Source organism: Pipra filicauda, unplaced genomic scaffold (genome assembly GCF_003945595.2).
Source record: "Pipra filicauda isolate LSUMZ 115617 unplaced genomic scaffold, ASM394559v2 scaffold11_size5308982_pilon, whole genome shotgun sequence".
In the NCBI taxonomy this organism is placed as follows: Eukaryota; Metazoa; Chordata; class Aves; order Passeriformes; family Pipridae; genus Pipra; species Pipra filicauda.
This window is the reverse complement of record NW_024103652.1, coordinates 3278881-3298041: the sequence shown is the minus strand read 5'-3', so window position 1 is coordinate 3298041 and position 19161 is coordinate 3278881. Positions and strand designations below refer to the sequence as shown.

Below are 19161 nucleotides of genomic sequence, written 5' to 3'. Positions count from 1 at the left end.
AATATGCCATGGTTGCTGTAATAATCTTGTTTGTTCCACTGATAAGTCCCCTTGACAAAATTTCTTTTGGCTACATTACCTTCCTACTTCCTTTCCAGCTTTTCTGCACTACCTCAGATTTCCATCAATGGACCCAAACTTTATTACTTATCTCTTCCCTCTCATGTATCTTCACTTCTGCTCTAAATACCCATTCCCTGGATTTTATTTTTATTTTTCAGGGCCATGAGGCCTTAATGGTCTTGACCAGCCTCCCTCCCCTGCCCTTCACACACCCAGAACTCATGTCAGCCCTCTGGGGCTTCTCCCCCCCTAGCCCAGACCCCCATGTCAGCCTCCAGGGCTGTCAGCCCCTGCCAGTCTCCAGCTGCTCATAGCCCTGCCCGTTCATGTGTTCTACTGACTAGATCCCAGCCCACGCCACTGCCTGTCCCCAGGGAGGTGTCCAATGCCTGGGGCTGGGGCTGTCCCTGTGCCCCCCCTCAGCTTTTAGGATGGTGGGATGGGCCCTGGCTGCCAGGTCCTGCCCTGACAGACCACCATGGGGAGCTCCTGATACTACAAACATCCAGTCCCCAGTGAGCAGACAGCTGAATTTAAATACTATCTTTCACCTTCTGAGATCACTTGTCGCTTTCACATCGAACGTGGCCCCCCCTCAACCAACTCTTCATCACCTGTTTCCATTTCACTGCTGTCTTTCCCAGTATGCCCTTAACCAATTTTATTCTACAGTTTTCCCACCTCTAACTGCAACAGATCCCACCTCTCTAGCCTACTATCTAGGCCATCTGTGCTTCTGTTCCATTAAACACTGAGCATGATGTGCTGTAATCTGCAAATTAGTTCAAAAACGGAAAACTTTAAAACTTCAGACAGAAAAACTTGTGGAGGGGAGGATGGGAGAGCATAAGGACAGGCATACAGGTCAGACTAACGTCTGTCTAGCCCCAAGTTTTGACTCTGAGAGGGACAGTGAAAGATTGTAAAAACCAGGAAAAGCTTAGAGGAATTCTTCCTGGTCTATTTTCCCTTATTCCAGCAAGATATCCTGCAAATTATGGTTTTTAATTTATTTTATCCTCTTAGAATGTAATGAAAATGAAGGTGGTGATGATGAGAGTGAATTCAGCGCTCTCATACAATACCAGGATGACATTGCAGGAGTCACAAATTTCAAAACTTCTTGGCAAGCCCATGAAACAGAGAATACAGACAGCAAAAATAAAGAAAAAAGGAGCTAAAAGCTGTACCTATTTTCACAGTAAATGATATTGAGGTCCATATTCACACGAGTGACAAACATGTGGCAGTCAATCCTGACTTCATTAATTGTAGGAGGTGGCAAAGCATGAGCAACGACAACAAGTCCCATGATTTGGCTGGGTACTGTCCGACCGTGTGATAGTGACACTCTCAGACGTAATCGGCCTGTTATATGAATCACCTGCAAAATAAAAATAATAGAAAATACCCAGTGAATTCTGAATGCAATTTTGACATCAGTTTCTTTACTATTCCCTAAAGATCACTTGACACAACCTAAAATCATACTAAGTAGTACCAGTATTAGTGTTAAGCTTATTAATATTTGCTGTCAACATGCCCTGTCTCTCCTAGTGGAAAAAAGAACATAACAGGCAAATACTTCACATTCATCAAATAAAAACCTAGGAATTTCTGTGGTATTGATTTTTGCTGTGTGATTCTTACAGAAAGAAAGAAGATAACAACAAAGTAGAAATTCAACAAGAGAGGGAGTGTGATAAAACTGAAACTAGGAAGTTGGAAATTAATAAAATAATAATTTCGTAACATTTGGGAATTGAATATGAGACAGAAATATCAGCAGTTTTGAATTTTTTTCAGAATGGATTTAATTGAATTGCTAGTCACCTACACTATGGAGACACTGTTCACTGCCTTAAATTTCTTCTTTGTGGTTGGCAATTTGAGAAACAACAGCCTGTAAGTGATCTATGAGCTCAGCTGCAGGATGGTCTTCTTGCATCCACAGCAAAGGTTTTAAAGGGCTGGCAGACGCGTAATGACTTTGACTAGTATGTATGTATGTATGTATGGAGAGCTCCAGGGGTGGTAGTTTCTTTCATATCCACAAGATAATGCCTGAAGATGCCTGGAAGACCTGATTGTACCCCTAAGAATTTCACCCTTATTCCAAGAACACTGCCTGGAATGGAGTAAATTGAAACTCCGGAAAAAGAATATTCCACCACTTCCAGTTTCACTCTTTTATGAGTTCTGTGGATAAATAGAGGGGTTGTTTTGTCCAATAAAAGAATATAATTACAACATATTGAAATGAAAATGGAAACTGCAGTTCCTGTGCTCATGGATAAGAAAGCTATAAGAAGTGACAGTTACAGGGTCTCCCAGATTTTCACCCTGTTGTTTTACAAGAAGGCTTCCAGGAGATGAAGGCCACTTTCACTGTCATCCCAGACTCACTACCCAGAGGTCAACAGAGATGTTGGTTGATATCAGGGGCACTGGAGTGATTTACAAGACTGCAAATCACAAAACGCATCCAAATTCAAATCTAATTCATGCTAGCAGATCTGTGATCTAAGCCTTAAAGTTTGTTCCTTTTTTTTTAACCTATACCATCAAAATATCTCTTTTCACCATTATTTTACATTTTGATCTTAGCCAGCGTGGTGAATCTGAATGAGGAAAGTGATTAGCTGCTCTGTTTGTCCATTTCAGTTGCAGGTTTCTGACCACCTATGTTTGAAGTAATTATGCCTAAATTCACACTTGATGCACCTTCCAAGGGCAAACTATCCTATGAATATTTGAAAAAGTTCCTAAAGGCAAGGATGCAAAAACACCATTTCAAACTTACTTTAATTTTTCTTAAGACTTCATTAACTAATGAAGAAATAGATAAAAGAAACAGGATTAACTTCACAGGAGGGGCAGCAATAGTATATTTTGCTCCTTCTAGCTAGGCTTCCATATACATCTGCTTTTTATCATTATCTGTCTCTTTTTATCATGCAATTTCAACTTACTGCAAAACTCAAATCTGTAAATGCTTGCAAAAATGCTGATGGATAACTAGTAAAAATGTGAAAAATTATCTTATAGGGAACATGTTATGCAAAAGTATTGTTCTGTTGTTTTTTCATAAGACTCCTTATGCTAATATGTTTGAAGTTGGCACAATCACTTGAGGGAATTTCTAAGATACATCATATTTATCTCTTCTTTGTACTTTTTTAAACCTTCAAGTCATTTGCAGCTAAATATCAACATGATCTGTTTTTGAACAACTCTCTATTCAGACAGTACCTCACTTTTTTTTCTGATCCTTCATCTGGAATACACCTCAGATGTAGCATTGCCCCAAGAGACAATTCCAAACATGTTAGAACCACCATATATTAACATTGTTGAATTTCAAGAGAATTTGTTTCCAGATTCAAATTAGTTAGCTTGTTTCTAGCTTTACCATGGATCCAAACATGTTCTAAATCCCCAAGTGAATTCAAATTTTAGGGGTCAGCACTCAAAGAAAACCCAACATTTTGATTCTGTACACTTGAAAATGTACAGCAAACTGCTCATCAGTTCCACTGCCTGTGTGCCCATATAGAAACTGTATTTCCATGCCTGAAATCACTTTCTATGACACCATTAGTCAAATGCACCAAGTGGGAAATCTAATTGGTAGTAAAAAACAATTCTAACTGTCATGACCTTGTTCTATATTGTGAGTATTGCCACTTTTAACACTGGTTCATTTGAACTGGGATTAGGGGTGATAGGAATTATAGGGTCAATTATCTCCTGTAGCTAAAATTAATCTCTTTATAATTCAATCCCACAGCACTAGTCTCTCATATCCTAAAACAGTATTATGACTTTAATGAAGCTAAATTGCAAGAATAAACTGTTTTATGAAGGACAATACTTGGTTCCAGATGTAAATATTTAATAAAAATTTGCTAGGAATATACTGAAAATCAAAAGTAAATGCAGTTCTTCTGTGCAGTTTTCTTTATAAATGCTTCCTTCTGAAAAGTATGCAACAGTCCAAATCCATCTTTAAACTGTAACTGTCTTCTTTCTAATAACGCTATATGAATAGACTGGCACATTTAGATGTCACAGCAAGAGAAGACAGTGATAATGTATTCTGTCCATTATAAAAAGGTGGGTTAATCATCAGATCATAGAATCATCAGAACCTTCATATGTCAAGAGCTGTACAGATTTCCCCAGCATTTCTTCATCTACCTCCTAAATTAATCAATATCAAGACTCCTTTTTCACTCTACTGGAACTGGGTTAACAGTTCAGACACTTTTTTGCTTAAAAACTGTTTATTAGTAGGTGTTGTAACTATGATTCTATGATTCATCCTATAGAAACAGAGGGAAATCTTAATGTCAAAATAAACATTGTAACCTGATCTAGACCAGGATTTAGCGCAGGTCATTCTGATCTGTGTTATTGCTTGTAGTGTAACCTGGTTGTATAATAATTACTCTTGGATAGACAGGTGGGAGAACAAAAAAGTGTTCTACAAAAATAAAACTTTTAACACTGTGAAATGAAAATAACACATATACTGCTGTAAAGATGTCATGCTGAAGCAAAACAACTACTGTAAAAATCTTCTGCACTATTTAACCGACTTGTTAAAAAGCAAAGTCTAAATCAACTTTGCCTGAAACTCCAACAGTGCAAAAAAATTATTTGGCTTTTATTTTTAGCTGATTAGAAAAAGGATTTGCAAAATATTGTAAGTACATGTAAACACAGTTTATGAGTGTGGGAGTGTTAACAAGCCACACTGGTTGGACAAATATATATTTCTTTTCCCTGCCATATGCTCTCTTTAGTCATCTGTTAGCGATACGCACTTAGATGTGCTCTACTAATGTCTACTCATTGTAAACAAGCATATCACAAAGACTTTGATAAAACCTTCCCTCTGTCAGTGCTTAATAGGAAAGTCCAGTGATTGAAAAACACATCTGGAACCTGCTCATCAGCCTTTAAAGCTAAATCTCACCTCTGGAAATGGAAATATTTTCTTTGTCAAAAGACGTCTTTAAATATTACATCCATTTTTTCACATACATATGATGTCAGAATAAGGACATGCATTACCAGAGGCTATAAAAACCTGCAAGCATGAAAAATCTATGAATTTCACCTTTCAGATGTCTCTGTGTTCTTCAAAACTAAAACTTCAATTCGAAATAAATTTCTAATCTATTTCTTTTGTTCTCTGTGTAAATCACTATGCCAATTTATTGTGTGTGTGAAACCACAGCACTGGCAGAAGTTGTCCCTCCAGCTCATTTCTCTTAATAATATATTAAATTTGAAGTCTTAAAATTATAGCTTATAATCAATTTTTTAAAAGTCATATAGGAAAACATCCTAATTTAGTTTGTGTGCCTAGATATTTATTTAGTGAGTTTACAAACAACTCACACACACATTTATCCCCATTTACAGAAATAACTGTGATTCTGAAGGATATATATATTTGTTTTAGTCTCTCAAAGATATTATTTTATACTTCCAAAATCAATATGTAAATCTTTAAAACACAATTAATTTAAAGTGTTAAATTGATTTAAGAAATATCTTACACACTATAGCCCTGTTCTTATATTTTTCTTTTGAAGAGTTGTGTGTTCCTTCACTGATAGACGGACATACATCTCAAAACCTGTCTGTGGCACCAGTGAAACAAATGTTTTAATACTCCATAAGGTAAAGAGTTCTTATATGGTTTCAGGTGATTTCTCAGGTAAGACTGAACATTGGAAGCAGGCTGTCCTCTGGACTTTGAAAAGAAAAAAAGAGTCCACTGTCACATCTGGAATTCACATAGTGCTATCTGAAAGTTGTTCCTTTTCTGACATCAAAATATATCCATGTCTATCAACCTAAACTTCAGTATAGGTTTCTTTATCACAATTATCTTCTTTCTTCCCTGTGCCCCACTGTAGTCACTATAACATTTCTACTTGCTTATATTTTCTCATGGCCAGAAACCATTTATTTCTGGGGTTCCATAGCCCATTCTCATTGAGATCAAAGCCTGCTCGCTCTCAGAGTCTTCAGGAAAGCTTTGGAAAAAGACGTCACTGGCCTATATTCAGCAGTAGTTGGGATCTGAGAGGTCCAGTAAGGCCTTGTGTTTGTAGTTCCAGAAATACTTGTGTATCCCATTCTCAAACCTACTGCATTTCTATCAACATTGCAGTATTGCTAACAGGAGGTCCTATGGAGCATGACATTTTGGTGTTAAAAAGGAATGAGCAGCTACAGCTGCAATATGTTGGACTATCTCACATGTGCAGCAAGTCTGAGGAGTCCCAAATGCATCCAACTTTCTGTACACACACAGATCAATTCTCCATCCTGTGTACAGTTAGCTTAACATACAAAGGATACATTAGGCTTGCATATGCATTTTACATGATGGATTTGTATCCATCACGTAAATTAAAGTTTGCAGATGCATGCTCCTGTTGTATCAATGTTGTATCAATCCTCTTTTAATCTATAAAATAACCATTTTATCATCTTTTCCCTTGTTAACATCAGCCATCTCCAACTTCATAAGCATCATCTATCTTTTCTCTTGGACAGCACAACAGAATACATGTCTACTTACAGTAATTATTCTCAACACTTACTTGAGTCAGAAGTTTGTTACTTCAGCTTTAGCCTTGAAAAAGTGCTCGTATGTGGAAAAGCCTGTATGTTTGGGTTTTCTTTTTCTGACCAAAGTAGTCCATCCAATAAAAATCATTGCTTCTACACATAAACCTTGTCCTATTATATCAAGTCCGCACCGGAACAAAGTGGAGCTGTGGGTGAGTCATTCGGAACCATGGCAGATGAAAAAAAGACGAGGCAATAATCTATGATTCCTGAGAAACAGCTTTGCAGTCAGTCTTGATTGAGTTATGCACTGAATGCCACCTGAACCACTGCTCAGATCTGTGGTCTTGAGCACTCATTCAAAGAATACGAGCCTGATTTCAAGGAGGGTGAACATTATTCCTAACACATACATAGTTTCAAGGTCAATAGCCTCTTTTCCATCTACAAGTACATTTCAAATCCCTTCAAATACACCTGCAAAAGACAGTCTGAAAATGGAAATGGTATTTACATTTAAACAGCATATTTCGTCTCAGGATGTATTTTATTGTTAAAAAGTCAATACTAGTTTTTGAAGACACTCTAGGCTTTTCCTATCTTTCCTCTGTTATCACTCTCTCCAAATAATAAGATTCAAAAGCTATTCTACTGCTTAAAATAGTCAGAGGCAGAATTTAGGCTAATCCTAAGGGGTTTAAAAAAGTATCCTTATGAGACCTCAAACTCATTGGCACTTAAAGACAAGCATCACACAAGAAACACCCCAGCGTGGCAGGCTCAGTTCGTAGTACTTGCTCTATCCCTAATGTGACCTGAGTAGAGTATTATTGATTGCACATGAGGAATGTTGAGATCAGTAGCAAGCACAATAGCCACAGTCACTTTCATTCAAGTACACCACAGGGAACAGCTGCTCTTCTGCACTAAATTTACAGTTTTGAGCACACATGCAAAAAAACGGTAGTTCTATAACCTCAGAATGCAGAATCTCTTACCTCCCACTTACCCCAGACTAGATAACAAACTAAAGGGCAGGGAATGGGGACAGCTTTCTAACTCTCCAAAAGAGTGAAGACAAAACACGAACCTGACATTGCCCATGTTATATTGTCTAGGTTAAAGTTACCTTAAGAATACTCTGTGGGAGTAATGGAAGACTGTTGATAAACAACTGCTAAAGCTGCCATAAAAAAAAAAAAAGGCATTTTCAAGAGTGTGTAAATGTCTGTCAAGAGTTATCAAATCTTAATAGCCTGGGAAATGTACAGCAGACCATAGGTTGGTCAAGAATAATTAGTAAAAATATATTTACTATCAGCATTTACAGATGCTGTAGATTAACATTATTAGATCCTAAATTTATGGCTGATTTTTCATTGTGTTACATAACAGCATTTACTTTTTTTAATTTGAGATAGTAGATTAGCAGTTATTGTTTAGGATAGCATAGCACACTGTCCTGTGTTGTATATGGACACATATCTATATTGCCATGATGGTTCTCATGTCAGAATTCTTAGGTCAAGTCTTGCATTGGTATACATCACAGTAGTAAAAGCTGCATGATCAAGACCTTTCAAAACCATATGTGCATTGTAAAATATGTTAACGATAACACATCCTTTCCTGTGTTAGAATTTTTCATTGATTGCATTGCATTAGCAAGCTACTTTTCTCTAAATAAAAGATGTTGTAGACCTGACACTCCTGCAATCAGATTTATAAAATAAAAAGAAATATTGTGCTGTCATTGCACATTAAAATTTTTCATTTATTTTGCTTTATACAACTGCAAAGGTTTCCATTTACATAATCAAACCTTACAATAAGAGCTCCAAATCTTCCACTATTAAATAGTATCTTTTAAATATATGCAGTGTTAGTCATTCAAGTTATTAGGTTTTATTTTAATACCTTTGAATCTTTATAAGATGTCTTATTAACAACTCAATCTATCAACAATGCATTGTTTTTTCATAATCCAAAACTTAGAAGCATTTGAAGAAGATCAACATTAAAAAAATGGGAAAAGAAGAAACTAAATGAAATCAACACACTGCAACCTGAAAAAGTAACCATAAAAATTGGGTTTGTAACAGAATACTTTTTGAAGTAATTGGCACAAAGGCTGTTCTAGTGCAGATTGCTGCAAGAGTGCTCTTGGCAAGAACATCATAAGCACTAGCAAAACTTTAATATGCTCAAACAGCCAAATACAAACTGACACCAGGAACCCAAGTGTGGTAACAAACAGGAAAAAAATAGAGTATCTCAATTTAATACAAACCTACATACAAAGGGATCAATTTTTACAATTCGTGGTTTAGCATACAATACAGCTGTCCTCAGAGTGAATATAGAGTAGCTATACATAAGAAATTAGAATTATCAATTCAGGGGAATTTCTCAAGAGTCCTTTTGATATGTAATACAGCAAATATAATGACTAAGAAACCAGACATCAATGCATTAAATGAGATCAGGTTGAGATCTATTTAGAAAAGACAGGTTTAAGCTGGAAAAAGAATCTCTTTGATACGACCTCCAGACCAGACCATTTGCAGAATGATTCAAGACGAACAGATTTACCCTTGCATATCTGTTTGCTTCACACATGCTTTTAAATATAAACTCTAAAATTTTTAATATTGAGTTATCGAAGAATTAAGTCCATGTAGTAAAAAAGATTAAGAACCTGGGATTGTCTTACACTTCTTGCAAATGTTATAATGGATTTTTTATGTTGAATTCAGAGGAATAAATGAAACATAGTTATTTAAAACCTAGCTAACATAACTAACTTATTTATAAATCACAGAATCACAGAATATGCTGAGCTGGAAGGGACCCATAAGGATCATTGAATCCAACTCTTGATCTATTATACATTCTGGCTACTGCTGGTCAAGATAGAAATCTGAAATATCTCAGAATTTTTGTTAGTCTGCATCCCTGATTTGTGGCCAATACTCATTTAACCCTGAAATTCAAAAGACAGGTTCACTTTAACAGATTTGTCACTGCAAATCCCTCAGTGTTCAAATATGTTGCATTTTTTTCCCCTCACAGAATGTTTGAAGTCTCCTTTAAAAATAATGCCTTAAGGATATTTTTTCCTTAATACTATTTAAAGAAAGTTAAAAGCATTTTGCTATTGAAGTGTGCAAGGTTCCAATAAAGGAATTGTCATTCCTGCCCATGAGCAAACTCTCTTGAAGCTCACTATTCCAGAATTCTGGTGCTCCTGCCAGCAGTGAAAGTCGAACCTGAAAAATGACTTTTGTTGCACCAGTTCCAATGCAGTTTATCAGAGTATTGGGGGGGTGGAAAATTCTGCAACAGAAAGGGTGAAAAGGTTGTTTAAAAAAAGTAAGCTTCAATCCTGTGTGTCAGGGTAACCAAACCTTATTGCACTAAAGACAACCAATAATAAGTATTCTTCAGATGTAGGGTCTTTATTTCTATCTTTGGAGGGAGAAATAAAAGGTTTTTAGTTTGTTTTTTTCCTTACTGCTTTCTTTGATGTAGTTCTTAGCAGTCCAACAATTACCTTAGGTGATTCTGTGCAAGGACTTGATAAGTGAGAAAGGACTAGATAAAACAAAGTATCTGATATTAATGTACTTTTCCCATACAAGGAGAAAAAATATATTAATGCTGTTGTCTGTAAAGACAGAAATGGATTCCCCAACTCAGCCTTGATTAAGACAGGAATGTTTATGTTCTACTCAAGCTCTCCACCTGTGGTGGAATTCTGCAACCCCAGAATTCATTCTGAAGCTAGTCAAGGAAAATTACATTCGCTCCTCCTAATTTTGTGGCTAAATTGGTAGAAAGATCTGAGATTTTCTCGTAGTAAAGCAGGGACACACAGTGAAAAAGGCTGAGAACTATTTCTTGAATGTCATTAATACTAAGGTTCCTCTGCTTGTGCTAATGGTGTCTGGTATATATACTCCTACAGCAAAAAGCAGCCATTTTTTTTATTTTAATAATTGTATGTTTTCCCCTAGCATGGCCCAATTTTTGCTGGCTGTATACAAGCATGCAAGGTCTACCAAAAGATCACACAACAGAATGTGTGAGCTTTCCTGCAAAACATCACAACTGTGACGAAAGCAAAGGTGGAGATAGGCAAAAAAAGATTAATTTCCATATTTATTAATATGCTTTCACTTTCTGCCTATCAATGACACTTAAATGAATCTAAAATACAAATTTTCCGTTTAAAAGGGGAAGAGAGACAGCAAAGTATATGAGCCAATTTTATGAAAAATACAACTGTAAATTTTAGAATAGCTTCCACAGGTGGCTAGTAACGGCTCCACATCCAGATAGCAAAAAGGAATGATGATAGGGAAGTAAAGGTCTTTTGGTATGTCTGCCAAGATATAATGTCAGTAGTTCTTTGACTGTGTTCAGTGTTATATTTGAACAGTTTTAAATACATCTCACATGGTCATGATAAAGAAAGTATCTGGCATTAAAACTGCAAGCCCCAAGCCCTAAAATGGCTTTACAGAGACTCTGGCTGTAGGAGAATGCTAGGGCTAGCCATGAAAGCCTTTCCAGAGAAGCAGCCATGTGTACTGTCCTTACTAGCTAAGTCCACCCAAACAAGGATGTGATTTCCCTTTGAAGAAAAAGATTCCATTCCACTTGGAGATGGATGGCCTTGGCAAAGCTATGACCTTCTCCTTGACAGCTACAAATGGACTACTATTTATGATTTCTTTCTATAATCCACTTAATTTAGCAAGCTAGATTATACATAGCAATTTATTTGTAAAAATCATAATGAAACAGCATTGTTTTAAATGCTAGATGTGGATAAATGGGGAGGAAAAACTGATGAGACAAGATTCGTGTTGTTGAATCTACACTGAAGAATTATGGCAGCCTCTTGCTTTATCTGCATTGGAATCAATTTAGTAATTTTTAATTCACTGATTTTCTGTTGTTTGCTTAACATTTATTAATTGATTGTCATTCTCATGCAATTAATTCAAAAGCTGGCAAGTTTAACATGCAGAGATTAATTTTCTTTTACTAACCCACCACTTAGAATACCTTTTTTTTTTGAAAAACAGGTTACCGAGAAATTACCTCCACATCAATCATATTTATAAATGAAATAGAGTTGGGGTGTTGCACGCCATCTGTCAATCCACACTGAACCTTTCCTTATAAATGATTAAGATTTTCTATGTAATTCAATAAAATAATAAGAAAAAAATTAGAACAACTCTGTCTTTCACACACTTCAGTTCTAACCAAAACTCAGTTTGAACACCTAGGACTTACTCTCTGTAAGGCTGGGAATCTCTCATTTAAGAGTATGATGCATCTTAGGTCATATGGAAATAAATGGTATGCCTGCCCCATCATCCACTGGTCATATGATCTGCACCTTTACAACAACCTACAGTTTGCTCAGCTGTCAAGTGTTTCTCATCCAGAATGAGAGCCATTCATTTGCCTTTCATGTCACACTCATTTACAATGGCTGAAATGTTTATTCAGGAAGAGAGTAGAGATAATGAGCAAGGTTTCTTTGCTCTTAGTTACCAGGGGCTATCCACAAGACTTCAGACTCACTCACTGTCTTCCTCATTGCAACACGAAACAGCAGAGGGTGAAAGGAAGAAAAGCATTCCCATTATTTTATTATGACTTTCACTATATTTGGTGCTTAACTGAAAGCCTCAGTTCCTGCATCTTTTTAGCTCCGTGTGTCACTCAGGCTACTGATGTAAAGTGGACAAATTGGCAAAATAGACTTTTTTACAGAGAGTGGCAAGGAATATGCCTTAGACAACAAGTTTCTTTGTCTCCTGTATAAGGCTAGAGTGGACTCAAGCATTTTGATCTCAAAATGAGGATTTAATATCTCTTACAGACAATACAGGGGTTCAGAAATATATGCAGTTAGGTATAAGAACACATACAGAATGAATTCAGCACTCAATGAAGACTGTAAGATATACGAGCATGCAAGCTGTGATGCAGGGCTTGTAGGAACCCTACCCAGACATTTTTTTTTAGCACAGAAGATAAAACATGGCCTTTCTCCTCTCTCCTGTAATGTTGCTAAGAAAGCTATGTAGAAGAAAACTAGTCTTTTTTGTATTTGAGTTAAATCTGAAGTTAGCTCTTCATGTAACAACAAAGGGTAGAACACATATGTACATGTATATAAACTTTAATCTCATGCCCAGCCCACTGAATTAGTGGGACTAGATCTATGGTCTACTTGTAAAATAAGACTCTAAATGATCTGAAAGATTGTGAGAAATGTACACAATATTTAACAAATCAAGATCAGTTTGTTTCCTATAGAAAACTAATGCGAAAAGCCTTAGAACGCCATCTTTTTGATGGATTTTAAAACCTTCCTATGGAAATCTTTAGCAAGCACAGAAATTCTCTGCTAAAATCTATGGCATCGTTAAAGGTACCCGGAAAAAAGATATCACGTCATTCTTGTTAACCTGGTAGAACTTTTTAGTAAAGAAAGGGAAATTGTCTAGAAACATATGCAAATTTTGAAGACTTTTGTACACTTTGATCTGATGAGTCATTATAAGCTTACTGCACATCAATCTGCACTCCTATGAAATTCAGTGGTGCCTTGTTTTGCTTAGACCATGTAAGACAGCACAGGATTTGGCTCATTATGCTGTTTAAGTCACTTCTATTATAATTTCTCCACTTTCATTGACTTATGCTGAGCACCTTCCTTAAATCTCAGGTGAAATCCCCAGGACATTTCGTACAAACATGTACTTTGGATAATTGACTGTCTGCTTTAGCTGCTAAATTTAAAGCAAGCCAGGGTTATGGCAGTGTATATTTTGTTAGATATTTCTCTGGCTTTGTGGAGTATTCGCTGCATGATCTGATAAAAACTGAGGCTAAATGAACTCTACAATTTGTATTTCTACTGCCACAAGTTTATTGGTTTGTTTTTTTTTTCTTGGCTCTGTCTGTAAGGTTCATTACTTACAGTTACTGCAGAATCAATTTGAAATGGCCAAAATCAGTGATGGAATTTATAGCACAATAAATGTACTGCCATATAAGTGCTGTTACACATGAAAGGACCTCAGAATATTTTCAGCAATCCTTCTACATAGCAAAGTGTTCTGTTTTTATCAATTTAACAGAATCACCACAGGTATATTCTGAGAGGTGTAATCCTGACAGCTACACAGCAGATTTTCTCTGAGGCAGATATTTTTACAGGAAAACAATATTTTTGATAAAATCTTAGCATATCAGAACACAGAAAAGAAACTGAACACATCTTTTTCATTCTCTACATCAGGCATTTGCAGTTCTATTTCACAACATATACACAAAAAAACCCCACAAAAAACCTGAACCAGAAAGAGTTTATGGAAAAAATATTTTCACACTCCTTGAGATATATATTAATTAGTTATCAGTTTAGCAACCCTGAAATCTAGAGTAAGAGTATGTGTTGGGCACTATGGCACATGCGGAACATGGAGGGCACTTGAAGCTAAAACATAGAGTATAGCATCAGTAGTTGCCTGTTTATAAAGTCTATAAAGATTTACATCTCTACTTAGTACATTTTTCTTTCCAAGTGTCTCTATTGTAGGCATCTCATATTTTACATCATTTTGGAGCACAGAAACTTTTAACTTTAGAATGATGCATTGTGAAAAAAATACAGAAAAGACAGATGGCAGCTTGGCCTCCCCAAAACTCAATTTCATAATATGCATGTGATCGCTAATAGGCAGGCACTAAAAAACAATTTTCCTTGACGGTAAAGAGCTGATAAATTGTCAACATAAACTTCCCCTATGGTGATCTAAAGCTCTTCTGTGAGTTTTGTACCATCAAAGTCTGTATCTTGCAACCATATAAAAATTTATGAATCCATATGACTATAAAGTGATTGAAAACAATCCATAATGCATGTTTGGGTATCGAGAATCAGCTTCTTGCTTCCTTGGGAAAAACCGTGTCCAGTTCCCCATTCCTAACACTGTGGAAGATCCAGGCTGTGTCCATTGATGCCCTGTGAGCTAATTGAAACAGGTCTCTGCTTTTAGCTATCTCTTAAGCACAGTGTTAGTGGTGGACTGACTTAACCAACATAGTCTTTGTAACAATACAATAATACAACAATGCGATCACAAAAACTGAAAGGAGAAATTAATGAAAAAGCTAATACGATAACAATTTCTAAGAAGAAATATGATTATCTAATACTTCAGAGAAGAAACATGCCTGGACCTTCCAAAATATGTCAAAAGCCCACCTGGCCACTGAGTTCACATGAAACAAAATTGAGCATTCAAGTCATGCATGCATAAATTCTTGGGGAAAATGTCCAAACTATTTGTGCATAGAATGAGATTTGTTTACATTGAAAAAGCAGAGTTCATTTCAGATTTAAATATTTCACTGTAAGTGGTAACTATTAATTTTTATTTTTTAAAGGCTCATAACCATTAAATATTTGCACACCTCTAAGAATTCAGAACTTTTTCTGAGAATAACTGAGAAGCAGTAATTCAACAGCAGATAAGCTGTGACTGCTCTGTTATCAACATATTTGCCTGGAACAAAATAACATGATGGTCCCACCACATATTTAATTGCAAGAATTCCTTATGTTTGATTGTGAAAAGACTACGAAACATTTAGATCAGGTTTTTCTTGCTATACAGAGGAGGCACTACTTGCAAGTATGTGACCAGCTCTACCAAATGAAGCCATGGGAAGAATATATATTTCTTGAACTTTCTTTTAATGGGAGCAATACTGTCAGTTCTAAAGGCACCAGACTTGCATCCTATTGCTCTAATTGTATGCAGTCTATATTACTCTTTTTATGTCCCCTAAAACCAACTAACCAACCAACCATCAGTAGACCAAGAATATATTTCAAACTGAGGAAATATTGTCAAGTATTACAAAGATACACTCTTTTCAATGCATATTTGGATAGAGTCACTGATGTGCTATATTGTTTGGTTTAGGATGGAAAACATACAAAGACTGGAATTATAACTGAATATGTCTGTAAAAAGGAAATGTGCTATCAGAAACAAAAGTGGAAAACATATTGTTTACCACTGATGAAATAGACCTTGGCTGTGTCCTTTCAACAAGCAATTCACACAGCAATGAACACAAGAAGTTCAGAGAGAATAAAATACTTATCCATAAAAAGTGAAATAAGACTTGTAACCCTCCTCAGGGTAACCTCTTCAGAGCTCAGACCTCTTTATGCAATCTGTATGAATTTGCAGTACAGACTCCAAGAAAATTACAAGAAAATTACTATTTCTTGTAAAACACTTAGTGTTTTCATTTGTTTGGGGTATTTTGTATAAATTTCAACTAATGAAGAAAATTAAAATAATTGTGTTCTTCCAACTTTATTTTCAGATACTGATTATTTTCCTATAAGCAGGCACAAAATTCTTGATTCTAAGGAGGAACAGCCAAAAAATGTATCAGTAACAACTAAAATTTCTTATTTCATACTGGTTAGAGATGCATTAAGGTATATAAGCTCCAGGGTCAGTATAAGCCTTGCTCAGCTTTCTTTAAAAGCATTGGGAGTAATAAAGACTTCCATTTTATCTTCAGTGAAATAATACTGCTGAAATATCACCTCGTTTTTGATGTCAGTAGTGATTTCTTTTTACCTCCATGATGTCAAATGGGAATTATTATTATTAGAATGACGGCTTCCTAATGATGCTTTAAAAAGGAGAAACTGAAACTCTTTCCACTAAATATCTATATTCTGCCTTCTCCATAGGGTAAAGCAGATAGACTAAACCATACACCATTCCTCAAACAAATAAAGAAGCAGACTTAAACATTCAGAAATAGAAGCACAATGGCTTACTTGGTTATATAGTAGTGAATATGCCTTTTGGAGAGTAGAGAAAAAAGACATTTACACTATAGTAACTCTTTCTTGGAAGCATGGCCTGAAACACTCATAATCAATTTTCTGTTCTAGAAGGTAAAACCAGCAAATCAACAACCAGATCACTATCCAGAAGTCATTACATCAGGTAAAATCAGGGAATGAAAGCCCCAGGTAATGGTTCCAATTCAACTATTGGCTTCAACCACACTGGTGATGGACACCGAAATGCTCTGTGCCTTTTGTCTCCCATTTTGTCAAACGAGTGAGTACAGAGGAACATTGCTTCATATGACAGCAAATTATATTAATAAATTTGGCTTTTGAGAAAATGATGAGCCTGAACCGTTTGCAACCACCTATTCATGTAGAAAGTGAATAGCAGATGCAAAGTGGTACTATCTGCATGAGCGAATGGAGCATTTTGATTTTCTAATCACACTTTGATCAAATATAACGAGCTACAGTGAATAATGATTCCCTACCAATTTTATGTTTCTTATTACATATATTGCTTCACAGTAGTTAGTAAAGCTTGGAGGTCTTTAGGGTGGAGACACCTATGGTGAATGTGAAAAAATATTAATCAAATTGAAAAAAAGTCTCTATTTATAAGTTTTGTTTGTTTTGAACCAAACAGGGAAGTTTGCAAGGAGCCAAGCCAGCCGCCTGATGAAGACGGGGGTGCTACCTGCTCCTGTCCCACAACAAGGTGGTAGGAACGGCAGTTTTTTGGTTTGTTTATTTGTTTTGTTTTGTTTGTTTTTGTTTGTTTTTGGTGTGTGGTTTTTTTTTTTTTTTTTTTTTTTTTTTTGTTAAAGTTCTGCTAAGCTTCACACTATCTAATCTGAGTACTTTTTTCTTTGGCATCTCATTTTGCCTGTTCAGGGCAGCCATCAAAACAAAGGAAGTACCGACCTGAGAAAATGAAGTGTGATGTGCTGGAACACAGAGATGATTTGACAATATTCAAGCACAGGGAAGAAAGGCTGAGGATGAAGTACAGCATGTAATCACAGTTGGCTTTGACACAAACAGGCATTGTTATCTTTGGCAAGTTACTTGATCTCTTGGTATGTCAGCACTTTCCAGTCTCAGAGGACTGTTGCAAAAATACATTCATTAATATAAATGACATTATAAGCAACAGGAAAAAGCCAATAAAACACAAGAAGGTAAGAACTTCACAAAAGGTAAATGTTTAAAAAATACATGGAAATCAACGTATGAGCCTATTGTCTTCTCTTAGCACACTTTGGGAAAATTTTGGAAGTGGTAGAGAGAGTTAAAAAAGCTAATAGTGTCTATATTTGCCCATCTAAACCAATCTTTAAATTATGAAAAGGAGGTGGGCCAAAATATCCACCGGCAGCAGTTATAAAATGGCCAAGTGAAGCAGAGACGTGGGCAGCAGCCTCTGTCTGTGACAGAGCAAATTCTGCCTGACTATTTTTCGCAGAGCACTGTGTGCTTTTTCTTGCTCCTATGCAAGGCATATTCATTACCAGTAAGCTGTGGCATACAACATTGGTGGATAACTTAAGAAAGCAGTGTGGACTGAAGACCTCTCTTTTTCAATAGGCATTCCTATCTTGGAGTATATCTCTCTCCCAATGTGTAATAAGAGGTATTTTCTGGTTCCCTCTCTGGTGAGACCTCATTGTTCTCTTCCTACTCACAGATATCTGTCTATTGACACCGCAGTGGGTCTCAGACTGCACTATTAGTTCACATATCTAGACAATTAGTGCTTCTTACGAAAGTGTATCAAACATTTTATATCTCTATGACTCAATAACACTTGGTCCTTGAAAGAATACCAGATTTGGTTTGGAACTAATCTCTGTCCATTTTCAATATTTTATTATACATCAGAGTAAATCCTGATCTCACAGTTTTCTCTCGCTGTTATATCCACTGACTTTTAAGAAAGGATGCTTCAGAATTATACTTCTGAAAAAAACAGAATCAAAGGCAATTGCTGCTAATTTGGTGTTACTATTATCTTTTTATATGTTTTATAGTTTGATAACAATTTTACTGAATTTTATTTTTATTTTTTTTTTTGTTGGTTGGTTGGTTGGTTGTTTTTGTTTGTTTGTTTGTTTTTTCTTCCAGAATCCAGTTTTTGATTTTCTGTTTGCCCAGTTTGTAACAAAACCAAAACTCTAAGGCCGTTTAAGACAATATTTGAACAGAAACACATCCTGATACAGGTGTCAGGAATTCTACAGCTGTAGTCATCATGAGGAATCATCAAAGCTTGAATCTTTCTTTTAAGGAAGACTGCTATTAAAAAGGCCTTTTATATAATACTATTTAATATATATTAATTTCATTAGTGCTACTGCAATAGTGAATGCCTAACATATTCATGTCCAGATGGTAGAATAGTGCTATAAATCCCATTTTAAAGATGCTCAGCCTTGAAAATGTCTTTGAGAAGGTGGAGTTAGTAGTTACTGAACACTTTTAAAAAATCGGTTGATGTATTTAGATGCTGAATGTGAACCAAGTTTTTCCAGATAGCTCTCCTAATAGAATCTCACAGTTCTATAGCAAGGCATAAAATGAAT

The 19161-nt window shown here is 35.9% G+C and overlaps 1 protein-coding gene across 8 annotated transcripts in view; it reads right to left on the bottom strand.

Annotated features, from left to right (window-relative positions):
• NPAS3 (neuronal PAS domain protein 3) overlaps nucleotides 1-19161 on the bottom strand; it is a 610089-nt gene that overhangs the window by 31460 nt on the left and 559468 nt on the right. For all 8 annotated transcript variants that reach the window (XM_027726870.2, XM_039386541.1, XM_039386534.1 and 5 more), the window contains one exon: nucleotides 1254-1447. In XM_027726870.2, the coding sequence (XP_027582671.1) occupies nucleotides 1254-1447 (194 nt within the window). The remainder of the gene's footprint in view (nucleotides 1-1253; nucleotides 1448-19161) is intronic.